The 15,467-nt window shown below is 42.1% G+C and overlaps 1 protein-coding gene and 1 long non-coding RNA gene across 4 annotated transcripts; one reads left to right on the top strand and one right to left on the bottom strand.

Annotated features, from left to right (window-relative positions):
* Nucleotides 1-2,561: 2,561 nt before the first annotated feature.
* Nucleotides 2,562-7,599, bottom strand: LOC115862528 (uncharacterized). Of its 3 annotated transcripts, none has more exons than XR_009559966.1 (3): nucleotides 6,905-7,599; nucleotides 3,313-4,895; nucleotides 2,562-3,051 (listed from the first exon to the last, which is right to left on the bottom strand). It is a non-coding gene; the product is annotated as an uncharacterized lncRNA (long non-coding RNA). The 3 variants fall into 3 exon arrangements; XR_009559965.1 differs by having other exon boundaries at nucleotides 3,313-4,478; nucleotides 6,905-7,597; XR_004043145.2 differs by lacking the exon at nucleotides 6,905-7,599 and having other exon boundaries at nucleotides 3,313-4,478; nucleotides 4,817-6,789.
* On the top strand, nucleotides 7,095-13,940 carry NUDT19 (nudix hydrolase 19). The gene is made up of 3 exons (XM_030874472.3): nucleotides 7,095-7,965; nucleotides 11,882-12,089; nucleotides 12,974-13,940. Exons 1-3 carry the CDS (start codon nucleotides 7,252-7,254, stop codon nucleotides 13,177-13,179), a joined length of 1,128 nt encoding a protein of 375 aa, XP_030730332.2. The 5' UTR covers nucleotides 7,095-7,251; the 3' UTR covers nucleotides 13,180-13,940.
* The last annotated feature ends 1,527 nt before the right edge of the window (nucleotides 13,941-15,467 follow it).

The raw sequence follows: 15,467 nt of genomic DNA, 5'->3' as shown, positions 1-15,467 counted from the left end.
GAGGCTGGGGCATATTGTGACCCAGTGTTGGAAAATATCCCTAAATATATTCTGTTGTCTCTAAAACTGTGATTCTTTGTCCTTATCAACGAGTTTTGGGTCATGATTCATCAGAATGTATTAAAGAAACAACCCATCAGAAGTTGTGTAATCCATTGCTTCTCTGCCTTTTGGCTAAGATCAAGCATGGAAGTTGTGTAATCCATAGAGATCAATTGGGACAAGCAAAATTCTTGTTTTCGCTCTTTCCACCCACTTGGCACATCCTTGAATATTTACTTATATGTGCAATCAGATGTGTACCTGATTCTGAGAATCCTCTGCTCACTGAACTTAGTGATAAAGTATTGCACACACACCAAAAAAGCTGAATTACAATAAACATATTTATCCTGTGGACATGTTAACCTATACAACTCTTTGAAAATGTTAAGCATTTGTAATATTTGGCATTATTTGGAGTTATAACATTGCCTAATAGGACTTTTGCTATATGATGTAAGCAAAATCACTTTCTGCTTGAGCAATAGGCTGCTCAATAACAGCAATATCTCCCTGCTGTCATTTCTATGTATAATTCAAGAGGTTGCTTTCTGGTAGAAGCCTGATTCAATGTAGATGTTGGATATCAAAGTCATTAATTTTCTAAAAATATTTGTTATGATATTATACCATGATACAAGTGATTAAAAAATTACAAATATTTAATATAGGGTATATATGATAATGGTCAGTGTTAGAGTCTACTTTCCTAAATTAAAGGTACAAGTTAAAGGATAGATATTTACCTCAAAAGTTAAGTGCTATTATAAATCTCTTGTAAAGTTAATACCTGTAAGAGAAAACATGCCTGGCTTCTCTTTTAGGAAAATAGCACAGCTTTATCTGATACTGAGAAGACAAGAACTTGGAATGCCAAGGCACTTATCACGGGAACTTTCAACTATTCCTATTAGAAAAAAACAGAAAACACGATAATGTTTGTAGAAGAAAAATATGCCTGGCAAATTCTTTTTTCCTGTTCTCTAAGAATGTATGCTTTTAAATGCCACAAGGGAAAATATTTTTGGTAAGTCAAATTAGAGCATAAACTTCACAATTTACCTAAGGTTTACAATAAGCTACATAAGAGATGTGTGCTGTCCAATGACTAAAAAGCCGTTTGGGTTGAAGAGAGTTCTAGTTTGCATGAGGACCCTGATCATGCTGCATTTTCCTTTTCAATGTGCACATTGATACATTTTTAGCTACACAGTTACTTCTCAGAATGCAGTTCTCTGTTCTGTAATGAATGTTTGTGAAGGGTACAAGCCCCAAAGTGTGATCCTGCAAGGCAGGCTAAGAAACAAAAGTGCTTTAGCAGTGGCCTCTGCTTTCCTTTGGGGAATGCCTCCTCCTGCAACGTGGGACCAGCTGTGATGGGCAGGGCTCTGCCTTTCTCTCTGAGTACCCCAGACAAGTCACTGACCTCCCTGTGCCTCACTTCCCTCATCTTTGAAATGGGGGGGGAGGGCAACTGATTAACTCAAAGTTCCCTTCCAGGGCTTAAAACATTTAATAGAATGCAGTTAAACGAAAAAGGGTTGTTTTGTTTGGGGGTTTGGTGGGGAGGGGGTTGTCATTGTTGGTTTTGGTGCATATGGAAATGGAATCTTAGTTTGTCTAAAATTAGTCTGTTGGTAAAATTCCATATGAATTTTAAAAATCAGAATGAAGTAAGCTTACTGCGATTTTAGTCCACATCAGAATTAGTGTCTGGACTTAAAAGCAAATTTGTATAAATGCTACTTACTTATAGTGTTTAAATTAGATTAGGAATTTAAATTCAGACTCTTAAGTCTGAGTCCAAGAAAGCCTAGTGTTTATTCAACAGTTTGTTTTACCCAGCAATCTAAACTGATTCTGGTAAATTACAGATGTGAAATCCCATCATTTGTCATGGAGTCTAAGAGAATCCTGTTCTGTAACTGACCTGGTGCCCTCAGAAGTATAATTGCATTGGCTGCCTGATTTGGGGAAATGAGCACAGCATGGGCTGTTTTGTATATGGCAACAGATCCTAGTTGGAATTAAATGCTCCGTGTCTACTGTTTGAATAACTTGTCTAACTAAATGGCTATTAATAATTAAAAATTAAAGATAACGTGCAGCATTTATAACTTAGTTGAAAAAGGCACCCTCAAATGATTCAGCTATCAACTCCTTTTTTTTTTTTTTTTTTTTGGCGGTACGCGGGCCTCTCACTGTTGTGGCCTCTCCCGTTGCGGAGCACAGGCTACAGACGTGCAGGCTCAGCGGCCGTGGCTCACGGTCCTAGCCGCTCGGAGGCATGTGGGATTTTCCCACACCGGGGCACGAACCCGCGTCCGCTGCATCGGCAGGCGGACGCTCAACCACGGCGCCACCAGGGAAGCGCAACTCTTATGAGTTTTTAAGATATTCTTAATCTTCTTCATGCACATTTAAATTGAAGTGAATATCCTGATCAACATATTTACCCTTCACAGATTTCATTACATAAAGAGATGTTCAAAAAGACTCCAGGATTATATATCTCCAGGTGCTTTTCTACAATACAATTATACTCATCTTTTAATGCAGGATGGAATCCAGGAAGAATAGTAGGTCTCCACATAAACAATCTTTGGCTGTGGTCACTGTAGATCAAAGTCATGTTCAAATACTGTTTCTTTGGCTCTTAGGAACTGACCGAAGGTGCAGGAACTGACCACATGCTGCAGCTCTCTGTCCATGAGCACAAGATGGATTTCTGGAAAAGCATTCCTCTCTTTCATTTACTTATTTTCATCTCATTACACAGAGGATTGTGGGTGTTTTCATTGCAGTACTGTGAGATCTTGGGCATCCTGCTTCTTTGGTGTTTCAGTTTAGAATGTTATAACCTTAAGGCTTATATGACAAACGTAAACAAGCCAAATGAGAACTCCTGTTGGCAAAATGATTTTCAAGAGTCCTTCTAACATGCTGTTGTCAGAAAGCAAATTTGAATGTCCTTTGTCTGTAGGTATGTGTTAGGCACATAGAGAAGATCTAAGAGGAAATATACAGAAATGAAAATGTAAAGGTGGTGGAATTATGAATGGTATTTTTTCAATATATTTTTATTTAATATTGTTATATTGTTTTTACAATAAAAGTTTGAATGCTCTTATCATCTAGAAATTATTAGTTATTAAAATATAAATTTTAACAGGGTCTCATTTATAATGAGAAACAATTTCAGAACACACATCCCCTCCCCCACCCCGCCAGGCGCCACAAACAGGCAAAGCAAAACTTTTGGCATCTTACCTGCAGGGAATCAGAAGCACGTTTTGAAATGCAGCATCAAGACAGAATAGCATCGAGGTTAGGAGCACTGACTATGGAATAGGGTACCCCTGAGTTCAGATCCATTCTTTTTTTTTTTTTTTTTTTTGCCATACGCGGGCCTCTCACTGTTGTGGCCTCTCCCGTTGCGGAGCACAGGCTCCGGACGCGCAGGCTCAGCGGCCATGGCTCACGGGCCCAGCCGCTCCGCGGCACATGGGATCTTCCCGGACCGGGGCACGAGCCCGTGTCCCCTGCATCGGCAGGCAGACTCTCAACCACTGCGCCACCAGGGAAGCCCCGGATCCATTCTTATTGAAGATTTTCATTAATCTCCCTGACCTCAATTTCCTCATCCTTACAATGGGAGTAATAAAAGGATATACTTCATAGGGATATTGAGAGAAGACTTTTTGCAGGCACGGGGCTCAATAAATGTTGGCTGCCTAAAATGGGACGGTTGGACAAAAGAAGCAATATATATGAAAACATTAACTTTCTATAACTTAGGTAAAATCGGCTGGAAATCATTTTGAAGATTAAAACTAGATAAACTTGTCAACGAAAGAAGGTATGTAATAAAAAGGTCAAGGTTACAGAGGGAAATTCAGGTTGATCTAGAAGTTGGAATCTGTACATTTTTAAAGTCAGACTTATTGAGGTATAATTTAAATACAGTAACATTCACCCTTCTTAGGTGTGCAGTTTTGAGTTTTGACAGATATGTACAACCATGTATCCACCGCTGCAATCTAGAATGTTTTCATCACCACCCAAGAGTTCCCCCATGTCCTCTGTAGGCGATCCTTTCCTCTCACCCCAGGATCTGGCAACCACTGATCTGATTTCTGTCCCTACGGTGTTGCCTTTTCCAGAATGTCACCTAAGTGGAATCTATGCATTTTTGAGAAAACATATTGTGCACCTTTTTTAAACCCTTTTCAAAAAACCTTTTGAGAAATCGTTTTTATGTGATGATTCTTGGTGCACTGGATGTTGCTGGTCATTCATAGGTGAATTCCATTTAACTGCAGTGACGTGCCTTCGTTTCTAGGCAGGCTGAACAAACTCTCCTGCTACAGTGGATTCTCCAAGCTGAAGTCATCTCTCCATGGCTAGCCCCCGCATTCTCTTCCTTTCTTTTTCCACTGAAAAACGTGATAAATAATGGATAACAGAAATGAATTTGGGCTCAATGAAGTAGAGATTGAAATAAAAATCCACTTGGAGCTATGGGTAAGAAACAATATGACGTTTGGAAAGTTGTTTTTTTTCTTTCGGGATCATGCATGTTCTAATCAAATAAGAACATTTCTTATTGTAAAGATAGCTGGGGAAGACCAGACCAGTGGAACATAAGAACCAAGAGTCAAGTGTCCTTCTCTGAAGTAAGCAACTGTTGTCATAAACAAAATGACTCAACTCTTGTGATCAAGTGGCACATGGTAACTGCTAGCCCTAGTAGGGGATGGTTGTGTGCACTTACTGTCAGGCCTGGAGTAGCTGGCACTGTGCCCCTGGCAGAACAGGGCGGAGCAGGACACTTGGAGGACACGCCAACAGGTCTGGAGACAGATTCCAAACAACACTGGCTGCACGTGTGACCTTACATAAATCACAACCAACTGTCTTTCCATATCTCTTGCCCACTTTCTACACAATTGGAGGTTTTTTCTTCTCAGTCCTTTGTGATAGGCATTAGAGATATTTTCTCAGTTTATTATATCTTGGACTTTCTTATGGTGTCTTCTGTCATAATAAAGTTATAAATACGCACAGTGTGTCAAATTGATCAATCTTTTCCCTTATGCTTCTAGATTTTGAGTCAAAGACTATAGAGGAATTTACCTGTTTTCTCCTAATGCTTCGATGGTTTTTTTATCCACTGTGGTAGCCAGCCTCCAAGATGACCACCAATGATCCCTACCACCTGGTGTTTTCATGTAGTCCCCTCTCACACGGAATAGAGCTGACCAGTGTAACAATAGGATACTGTGGAAGTGATGGAATGTGACTCCTGAGGCTAAGTCAGCAAATGCATCATGACTTCTTCCTTCCACTCTCTTGGATCATTCACTACCATGTCTCAAAGACATCCAAGCAGCACTATGGAGAGGCCAATATGGTGAGCAACTGAGGCCTCTGGCCAACGGCCATATGAGTGAGACATTGTAGAAATGGATCCCTCAGCCCCTAACCAAGCCCCAGCTGACATGCTCACCAGTCTCATGTGAAATACTGAGACAGAACAACCCAGCTAAGATGCTCTTGAAATCTTGATCCACAGAAACTGTGAGATAATAAATGTTCATTGTTTGAAGCCACCGAGTTTTCAACCTCCCAAGCTAAAACTTTAACTCCTTCTTTTCCCTTGCTCTGCATATTCAACCAATTACCACGTTACCTCAAGTCTACCTCCTAAATACTCTCTGGTGAATCATTCCCTTCCTCCCACCTCATCCCCTCTTCACAGCCACTCTCCTAGTTTAGACCCTCACCATTTCTTCCCCAGCACGTTCCACGGGCCTCCAGAACAGCCCCATCCAGTTGAGTCATCAGGCTGTTGTCAGGGTGACCTTTGAAGATATGAACTTAATCATGTCACCACCTTTTATGGCTTCCCATGGCTTAAAGCACTGAAATCACCTGGAGAAGTTGGGGGATTGTTAAAAACACAGGCTCCAGGGTGCCATCGTAGACTCCACAATAGATTGTGAAATGATTGTCTCAGAGCAGAGAGCCATGCAGTGGGAAAGCAGGTAAGGGAGGGGTCCCTAACTGTGGATTATGCAGAGACTCAAGACGGATGAAATTTGGCAGACTCCCCCCCCCTCCCCCAACCTGCCAGTACATGTGATCTCCCTTGGCCTCTGTGTGTTTTTCTAAACATGTGGTCTTGTTTCCTGTTTCTGGGATGCGGTCAGTACACAGGGATCTGCATCTTTAGAAAATGATGCCAACAAAAATCAACCTAAATACTACTGTTGCCCTCTCTGGATTCTCCCCCAGGGAATATCCCACATTAAAATGATAGTTTGAAAATGAGGCTCAACAATAGTCTATATGCATATCCGGACACATAACAAATGGGTGATCAACTATAACAGCTATTGTGGAGAAACCGTTAGTAACGGATAAGGCGCTATAAAAGAGAAGACTGCTTTAACAGGCTCTTTCTAAAGGTGGAGCAGAGCAAAATTTCCATCTCTAGGCTTGGATTAAAATTCTCCCATGAAAGTGGAAATTATCCAGTGACCTAAGATGCTTAAGGTGGTCCCAGGTGCCCTGACAATAAAAGGTGTCCAGATCACAAGATGGGAGCTTGTGTGGGGATTCAAGGAGGACCTTTCACACTCAGACTGTGCAGTGTGAAATTTGTAATTTGGTATCTGGTTCATGCATCAGTTTTTCATTGCAAAGCTCGGACACCTAGCCCTTGGACGCCCCCCCATCCACCCCTACCCCACCCCCCCGCCAAAGGAAACAAACCCTCTTTGTTTAATCGAGAAAGTCCTAGTTCTCGGGTTTTGGTCGGATAGGTGTCACCAGACCTAGGTTTGCATCGCACTTTTACCTCGACAAGTCATTGTGCAATCATAAGCATTCCTGCTCTTGGTCCGAGTGTCCTGAGTGAGGGTGTTGAGGCCCTCCTAGCAAGCGGCTGTGACAGCCCTTGCCCCGCGAGAGTGACCCGGCTGGGAACAACGGCACTCGAGGCGGAGCTTCACCGCACTGGCACACGCCTGCTTCTCCCCCTTACAGGCAGGCGCGGGTGAGGCCAAACAGCCCGGGTTCACCGATCGCCCAGCGCGCACCTTGCCGGGAGTTCACCCAGCGAGACGCCGGCCTCCGTCCTCAGGCCCGGGGAAAACTCCAGCCTCACCAGAAGCTGAGCCCGGAAGCCGCGCGCCGCCACACGCCATGAGCGGCCCCCTGCGCCCGGGCCCAAGCAGTTGGCGGCGGGCGGCCACCGTGGTGCTGGCTGCGGGCTGGACGCTCCCGGTGGCCGCCGCCCCGCCGCGGCCCCCGCCGCCCGCCGAGGGCTTCCGGCTGCTGCTGCTGCTGCGCTCCGCGCGCCAAGGCTTCTTGCCCGGGGCGCACGTCTTCCCGGGTGGGGTGCTGGACGCGGCAGACCGCTCGGCCGACTGGCTGAGCCTCTTCGCGCCGCACCACCGGCCGCCCCGCTTCGGCCTGGGCCCGGCGCCGCCCAGACGCGCCACCTTCCCGGTGCTGCCTGATGCCAGGCCCGGAGCCGCCGACGGGGACGAGGCGGCGCTGCCGGATGACGTTGCCTTCCGCATCTGCGCCATCCGCGAGGCCTTCGAGGAGGCTGGCGTGCTGCTGCTGCGGCCCAGGGGCCCCGGGCCCGTCGCGTCCGAGCCGGGCCGCGCCCTCGCGCCGCCGCCGGCCCTGGCCGACTGGCGCGCCCGCGTCCGCCGAGACCCGCAGCATTTCCTGCGCCTGTGCGCTCACCTAGACTGCACTCCCGACATCTGGGCGCTGCACGACTGGAGCGCCTGGCTCACGCCTTTCACGCAGCGCCGTGGCCGCCGCTTCGAGACCACCTTCTTTCTGTGCTGCCTGTGCGAGCCGCCGCCGGTCCTCCCCGACTTGGTGGAGGTGGTGGACTGCCAGGTAGGCAGTCCGCGTCCTCCCGGCGCGGAGTAGGGACCCACTGGAGCTTGGGAATGAGGACCCCACCCCCGGCCGGCGGCCCAGGCCCACCCGGAACCTCCAGATAGGCCGGGCCCAGGGAAGCTAATTCGCTTGCTCAGGCACATACAGCCAGTACGCGACTGAGCGGGCATGGGACCCAGGTGGTCCGGCCCCCGGCCAGCAGGCTAAAGCCATGACCTTGGTGAACTGCTTTCTACTTTCCCCGGCTTCACAGCCCCAGGGCCTCGACGATGTCTCCCCACGCGGTTTCTCCAGCAGGAGGCCAGCGGAGACGCTAGGAGCTCTGCTAGCGCTGATCAGGTGCCAGGCTCCTTCCTAAGCACTTGCCGTGCATTAACTCATTTCAACCTCCAGCAGTTTGTTTCCTCATAGTTCAGTCTTTTAAAATTTATTTGAGACTGTTTCATTTGAGACTTGTTTTATGGCCACGAATATGGTCTACCTTGGTGAATGATCCCTCTGCACCTAAAAAGAATGTGTATTCTGCTGTATTTGATAGAGTGTTTGTAGAACTGTCAGTTAGGTTAAGTTCGTTGATAGTGTCCTCAGGTCTTTCATATCATTTACCTGTTCCATCAAGTACTGAGAAAGGAATGCTGAAATCTTCAAAGAATAATTGCGGATTTGTCTTTTTCTATTTTCAGTTTTTCAGTTCCATCAGGTTTTGCTTCGTGTATTCTGAAGCTCCCTTGTGAGGTGCTGCATAGGACTATTCAAGCTTGATGGACTGAGCCTTTGATTATGATGAAATATCCTTCTTTATCCCTGGCAATATTCCTTATTCTGAAATCTGAAGTTTACCGTCTGATACTAATACAGCCGCTCAGACTTTCATTTGATTAGCAATAGCATAGTATATCTTTTTCCATTCTTTACTTTTAATCTGTGTCTTTATATTTAAAGTGTGTTTCCTGTAGGCAGCATATAGTCTTACTTTTTTATCCAATATGACAGTTTCTGCCTTTCAACTGAAGTGTTTAGATCATTTGTATTCAGTGTTATTCTCAATAAGGTTAACTTCAAATCTACCATCTTGCTGTTAGTTTTTTAGTCTGTCCCCTCTATTCTTTGAACTGTTTTTCTTCTTTTCCTGACTTCTTTTGGATTAACTGAGTATTTTTAGGACTGTGTTTTATCTCCATTATTGACTTATTAACTGTACTTTTTGTGATTGCTTTAGGGTTTGCAATATACATCTGTCATTTCATGTGTAGTATTAGAACCTTAAAATAATATACTTCCATTTCTCCCCTCCTGTCATTTATGCTTTTGTTGTCATACATTTGACTTTTATTTCTATTATAAACTCTATAATACACTGATTATTTTTGCTTTAAATAGTCAATCTGTTAAAGACTGAAAATGAGGGGGAAATGTCTTTTATGTTTACCTGCACATGTACCATTCTTAGCACTCTTCATTACTTTGTGTGGATTTAATCTACATCTGGTATCTTTCTGCCTAAAGAACTACCTCTAGTATGTCATGTATTTCAGATCTTCTAAATTTGTTTAGAATGAATGAATCTAAATTCATTCTAAACAGTGAATCTTCTAAATTTTGTCTGAAAATACGTTATTTTGCTTTTGGTTTTTGAAAGATATTTTGGCTGGGTATAGAATTCTATGTAGGTTAACAGGGTTTGTTTTTTTTTTCTCTCTCAGTACTTAAAAATGTTGCTTCATTATTTTCTGGTTTGCATAACCTTCTGTTGAGAAGTCTTTTTTTTTCTTCCAGTTTTATTGAGATATAATTGACATACAGCACTGTGTAAGTTTAAGGTGACAGCATAATGATTTGACTTACATATCCCATGACATAATTACCACAGTAAATGTAGTGAACATCCATCATCTCATAGAAAAGTTTGCTTTTAACTCTCTGTTCCTCTGTATGTAATGTGTGTTTGTGTTTTTGGTGTATGTGGCTACTCTAAATATTTCCTCTTAATTATTGGTGTTCAGTAATTTGATTATGATGTGCGTGGTTTTCTTTTTGTTTTAGGATTTAATTATTTGTTTCTTCAAATATTTTTCACCTCCCTCTGTTTTCTGGGATTCCATGTATGTTGGACTACTTGATAATGTTCCACAGGTCCCTGATGCCTTGTTCATTTTTTTCAATCTTTTTTCTTCTCTGCTTTATTTTGAATAGATTTATTGCTATATTTTCAAATTTTCTCCCTTTTCTTTTTTTTAAAAATAAATTTATTTATTTTATTTATTTATTTTTGGCTGTGTTGGATCTTTGTTGCTGCATGCAGGCTTTCTCTAGTTCTGGCGAGTGGGGTCTACTCTTGGATGCGGTGCGCAGGCTTCTCATTGCAGTGGTTCTCAACATGGGATGATTTACCCATCCCACCCTCAGGTGCATTTAGCAGTGTCAGGAGACATTCTTGGTTGTCGCAACTCAGGGACTTCTACCGGCTTCTACTGGGTGGAGCCCAGGGATGCTGCTGAATATCCTTCCACAAAGAATTATCTGGTTTAAAGTGTCAGTACTGCCGAAGTTCAGAAACTGAGGGGCAACAGTGGAACTTAGAGCCCGCGTCACCCCGCCCCACCACCGCCCTGTGAGTTTGAAGCCCAGGTTTTTTAGTTAGAGGATCTTCCTACGTTCTCTCATCTGTAAAATGAGAGTATGCAGGGTTATCCTAAGGATTGGAAATACTTTATGTAAAGTATTTTTGCTCAAAATACTTTTACTGGTAACTAGTAAAACTAGTGTTTTACTAGTGACAAGTAACCAATAAACAATAAGTTATTTAAGTTATTTTAGCCTATGGTCTAGACCAACCTGAACAGGTTGAATTAAGTGAGTTAATGGCTATTGTTTAACCCTTTATCTTCATTGTTACCACTGAACTCACAGGATACCTTAGAGATTGGGTGGTCCTTTGAGGCCAGAGCTTTGTTTTTCAAAATGTAACCTTGGCCAACTTCAGAAGAATCTAGGGTGCTTATTAAACATAGATTGCTGGGCCCCATAGATTGAAGATTTAACAGGTTTCTCAGGTTTCTCATACAAGCTTGTAAACTTTGGGCCTATAGATATTCAAGGCAGTCAATCTCAACTCCCTGGTTTTGGGTGTGAGACTCAGTTTCCCCAGTGTAAGGAGATATTTAGTAAACCAGTTGAAGAAAGACCTTTTGGGGTTATTTCATATTATTGAATCAGCTCTTTTTATCTAAATGTGTATGGAAGGAAGGCTTGGGAAAGTGGGCAGGTCACAGCAGTGAGGCCACTTAAGTGAAACGGGTAAGTGCTATCTGGTTGATACCGTGCAGTTATTACACTCCTGGGCCGATAGACTGGGTCACATCTCTTGACCTTCCTGAAAGCTTCTCTTGCTCCGGCCTCTTTACCTTCATTGTAACACATGGCACACATCACGCTACATTTTGTTTGCTGAAGGCCCTATTAGGGCCTGAGAGATCTTTGTCTCATCCACCACCACATCCTCAGTGCCTAGCCAAGGCGCCCATTTATGGGAGGAATGAATGGGCACTAAATTCTCAATCTGCTGTCATGAGTTTATACTTCAGAGTCTTCCTTTAGGAGTGACCAGAACCACCTTGCCTTCTTAGCATCTCCTGCCTTTTATGCTGAACAACGCTCCCAGGTCAACCCTTTGTGATCTATCCTGGTTTATTTACTAGTTCTCAGGATCAGTGTCCCAATAATCAACCTCTGAAGGGGATCAACCCAGCTTTCTTCACCAAGTCTTTTCATGTTGTCTCAGAGGAATCTAGCAAGACACATTAATGAATTACTTTTACATTTTCAGTTAGCTCTTAGGTACTGATCTAAGGATCTCGAGTCTTGCGTTGTCTGTAGGATAAACTTCAGGAAGCCTTACCTTTGTCTTCTGCAGTGGTCATCTCCGTCAGAGGCAACTGAAAGCTTCATATCAAAGGAAATTTGGCTTGCACCTCCACAGTTCTACGAAATAAGAAGACTAGAACATTTTGCCTCTCTCTCTGACTTGCACAAATTTTGTTTGGATCGTGAATTAGAAGGGGTGGAAAGATGGCTGCCAATCACATTATTAACTGCTGATGGAACAATCCAGCTTTTACCAGGTAAATCAGTGAGTTATCAATGTTTTTGTTAGTATTCACATTTAATGCTCTGGGCCGTATGGCAGTATTATCTCACACAGAGACATGCACTACAGTCTCTGTTTTACACACTACAGAGGTACTAATTAAATAAGATCAAGGTCTGTAAGATATTCATAGTATTTATTATAACCAGAAATTCTGGATACATTACTTTATATACACTTATGTAAATATATTTCCTAGACGCTAACAAAGTTCTTTCTTGCATATTAGCTCACTTTTTTACATTTTATTTTTAAATTATGCGAACTTGTAAATTGTACTTATTTGATTGAAAGAGAGTTTGTTGGTGGTCAATTGTTGTTGGGTGAGTACAGGATAGAGGTTTTGTAGCCGCTTACGGTGGAGTTTTGTGACCTGTCTCACTTATGGCTGCTTATCTCACTTCTCAGAATTGTGAAAATATTTGTTGTTCATCCTACAGTGGGACAGCTTAGCAGTTTTCATGTGTAAATAATAATTTCTGTAATTTAACCTTAAAATGATTAGAGCAGCCCACATTGAAACACCAAAAATATATGGATATCAAGGGCAACATTAGCACTGAATGGGATAAAGAGAGTCATGAATTAGTGTAAAAAATTATAGTTCAGGATGAAAAAATACTAGTCATAAATGTACCCAAAGAAAATTCTTGGCTGGAAATTGGAGAACTGGGGAGGGTAGAGGGGGTATTAAAAACACAAAAAATAAATTGAGGTAAGCACAAAAAATTAGGATTTTTTAACAACTATCTCAGTTCCAAACATCTGAAATAGATAAAAATAAACACTGATTTATATATCACAAATATATTGGAATGTTTTATAAAATAACACTAAAATTAAAATATTATTTTTCAGGAGATGAGATGTACTTAGAAGATTCAAACTATTTAGAAAATCTTATGTCCACTGAAAAAAAGAATGAAGAAATCATGAAAGAAGGCAAGAAATTTCACCGAATAGTGATGTACAATCGCCATGATTATAACATCCACGTGACAGTTCAGTCTAAGTATAAACATGTTTACCCTAAGAACTATGTAGTGAGTAAGAGCCGTCTGTAGAGAATGGCTTCTTTGTAAGCTGGCCTCCTTGAAGTTGTCCTGATGAAAAATGAGGGTTGACTAGACGTGCCTGGAACTTAAGCAACTTTGTGCCTGTAAGTTCTAGTACAGTCTTTCATATTTCAAGTGTATTACGGAGCTCTCTTATTTTATTCTTTAAACCTTACAGTATCACACAAGTATAAAGTATTAATGATCTTGTTACCAAAACGAGAAAAAAATTTTCACGAGGGTTTCCGCTTCTGTATTGTTTTGTTATCAGAAGTTTAAATAAGATGTTCTACTGTATTGTCTTTTAACTGTATTAGCACTCTGCCTGATGTGCTGGGAGATTGGTCCATAAATTCCTTAGACTTTCTGCTGGAATTAATTTAAGGATGTATGATTAGATACATGGTGAACAGTAGACTGAGGTGACCTTCAAGTGACTGTGTCATTATTTTCTTATGACTTTAGCTTGATGATTAAGAGAGAATTCTGTTTAAAACTAAATGGCCTGAGTTATTAGGTTTACCAGATTGGAAATTAGTTTAGTGACTGTTGTAAAGAAATATGAAGCCATAACAAAAGCCATAATTATGTTTACCTTGGAGGGCTAGTTAACAGAATCCAGAGAGCTTAGAGGGATGTAGAACTATTCATCATTTAATGGTACTTACTAATGGTGTTTGTTTTCAGTGTTTTTAATATGGGTAATTTGTTCACCTCCTCTTAAGAGAATAATGTTTATTGATTAAAGATGGGAAATGGTTTAGACGCCAGTTCATTTTATATCTTTGACTATATTATGCATTGTACATTGAATTTCATTTTTCATGAAACGTTCTGGTTTTCCTATCTATAAAATAGAGCTATTGATAATTAAAGTTTATGTGTATTATTTAATCCTACTTAGAGGAATACATCTAGATCAGTGGTTCTCAATCCGGGCACTTTTGCCCTTCCGGGGCATTTGGCAGTGTCTGGATAAATTTGGGCTGTCACAACTGAGAGTGCGACGCTTCTACCATCTAGTGGCGAGAAGCCAGGGGTACAGTTTAATATCCTGCAATGCACAGGACAGCCACCCACAGTGAAGAATTATCTGGCCAAGTTTGAGAACTCTGATCCAGAGGAAAATCTATTGTCTTTGGTAAATGGTTCCAACATGTAAATTTTGAGAGCCACAGATAGAATTAGCATTCAGTCTGGCTTCTGAAGCTATAGAAGTTCTCTTTACTCACTTTTGGCCTTGGGCATACTCTTCTTTCATTCTCACAGAAAACAGAATGTTACAATCGGAAGAACACCATGATTTTGCTGATGAGAAAACTGAGAAACAGATTCACACAGCTAGTTAGTGCCACAGCCAAGAGTAGAACCTGATTCTTTTTCTAGCAAGTGGCATCTGTTGCCTGTCACTAAAAGCAGAGGTCTGAATGTGTCTGCCCATCGCATCTTGGTATTACAGTCGCCAAGGAAACCACAACTCAGCCAAGCATTGGATGAAACAATGCTTTCCTCACATAAAGAGGCAGAGCAAGACCAGCTTTTGAATGACCTCCGTAAGAATCCAAAACTGGGCTGGCATCAGGCTAATATGTTCTTGTCCTCACAGTTCTTTGTTAATATAAAACAAGAGTGCCCTATAACATGGAAAATATAATACGGACTTGAATGTAAGGGGACTTCTTCTCTCCTGGGGGATGATTTGTGGGGGGAGCCCTCATATATGGGCATATGTAGGTCACATTCTTTAAACCGGAAATTGCTTGCCTTCCACTTTCTCTTTTCTCTTCTCACTGGCTGGAAATGGTGGCAACTGGAGCAGCTACCTTGGACCCAGAGACAGAAGACAGATGTTAAAGCATAACTGCCTACCACTTGGATTGCTCACCTCTTGCTTGTTATGTGAAAATGAAAATACACTTCTATTTTATATAAACCACTATATTTTAGGATCTCTTTGTTAAAACAGTTTAGCTTGTTCCCTAGTCTATACTTTTCCCTCCTAAGCAGGTTCCCTCAGTGTAGCCTTCCCTGTGTCAGAAGGGAAGTTAAGTTACCAGTTACTGAAGCTAAAAATCTGAGTCATTCATGATTCCTCCCTATCCTTCATTCCAATATCCAGGTGACTAGCACGTCCTATTGATCTATTAAACACAATTATCTTGAAACTCCCATCTGCCCACCTCTGCACTGCTATCGCCTTAGTCTAAACCATAGTTGTTTCTTAGCCAACTGTAACAGCTTCAGAGCCAGTCTCTTCATTCTCATTCTTCCCCCTCAAAATGCATTCCTCCTGAAAA

The sequence above is a fragment of the Globicephala melas genome, chromosome 19, assembly GCF_963455315.2.
Source record: "Globicephala melas chromosome 19, mGloMel1.2, whole genome shotgun sequence".
In the NCBI taxonomy this organism is placed as follows: Eukaryota; Metazoa; Chordata; class Mammalia; order Artiodactyla; family Delphinidae; genus Globicephala; species Globicephala melas.
Note: the sequence above shows the minus strand (reverse complement) of the source record. Positions and strands in the feature narration are given on the sequence as shown.

Coding starts and splice junctions, on each gene's coding strand:
- NUDT19 (XM_030874472.3), top strand. CDS start 7,252: ATGAGCGGCCCCCTGCGCCCGGGCCCAAGCAGTTGGCGGCGGGCGGCC. Junction 7,966..11,881: donor TGGAGGTGGTGGACTGCCAG/GTAGGCAGTCCG, acceptor TGTCTTCTGCAG/TGGTCATCTCCGTCAGAGGC. Junction 12,090..12,973: donor AACAATCCAGCTTTTACCAG/GTAAATCAGTGA, acceptor ATTATTTTTCAG/GAGATGAGATGTACTTAGAA.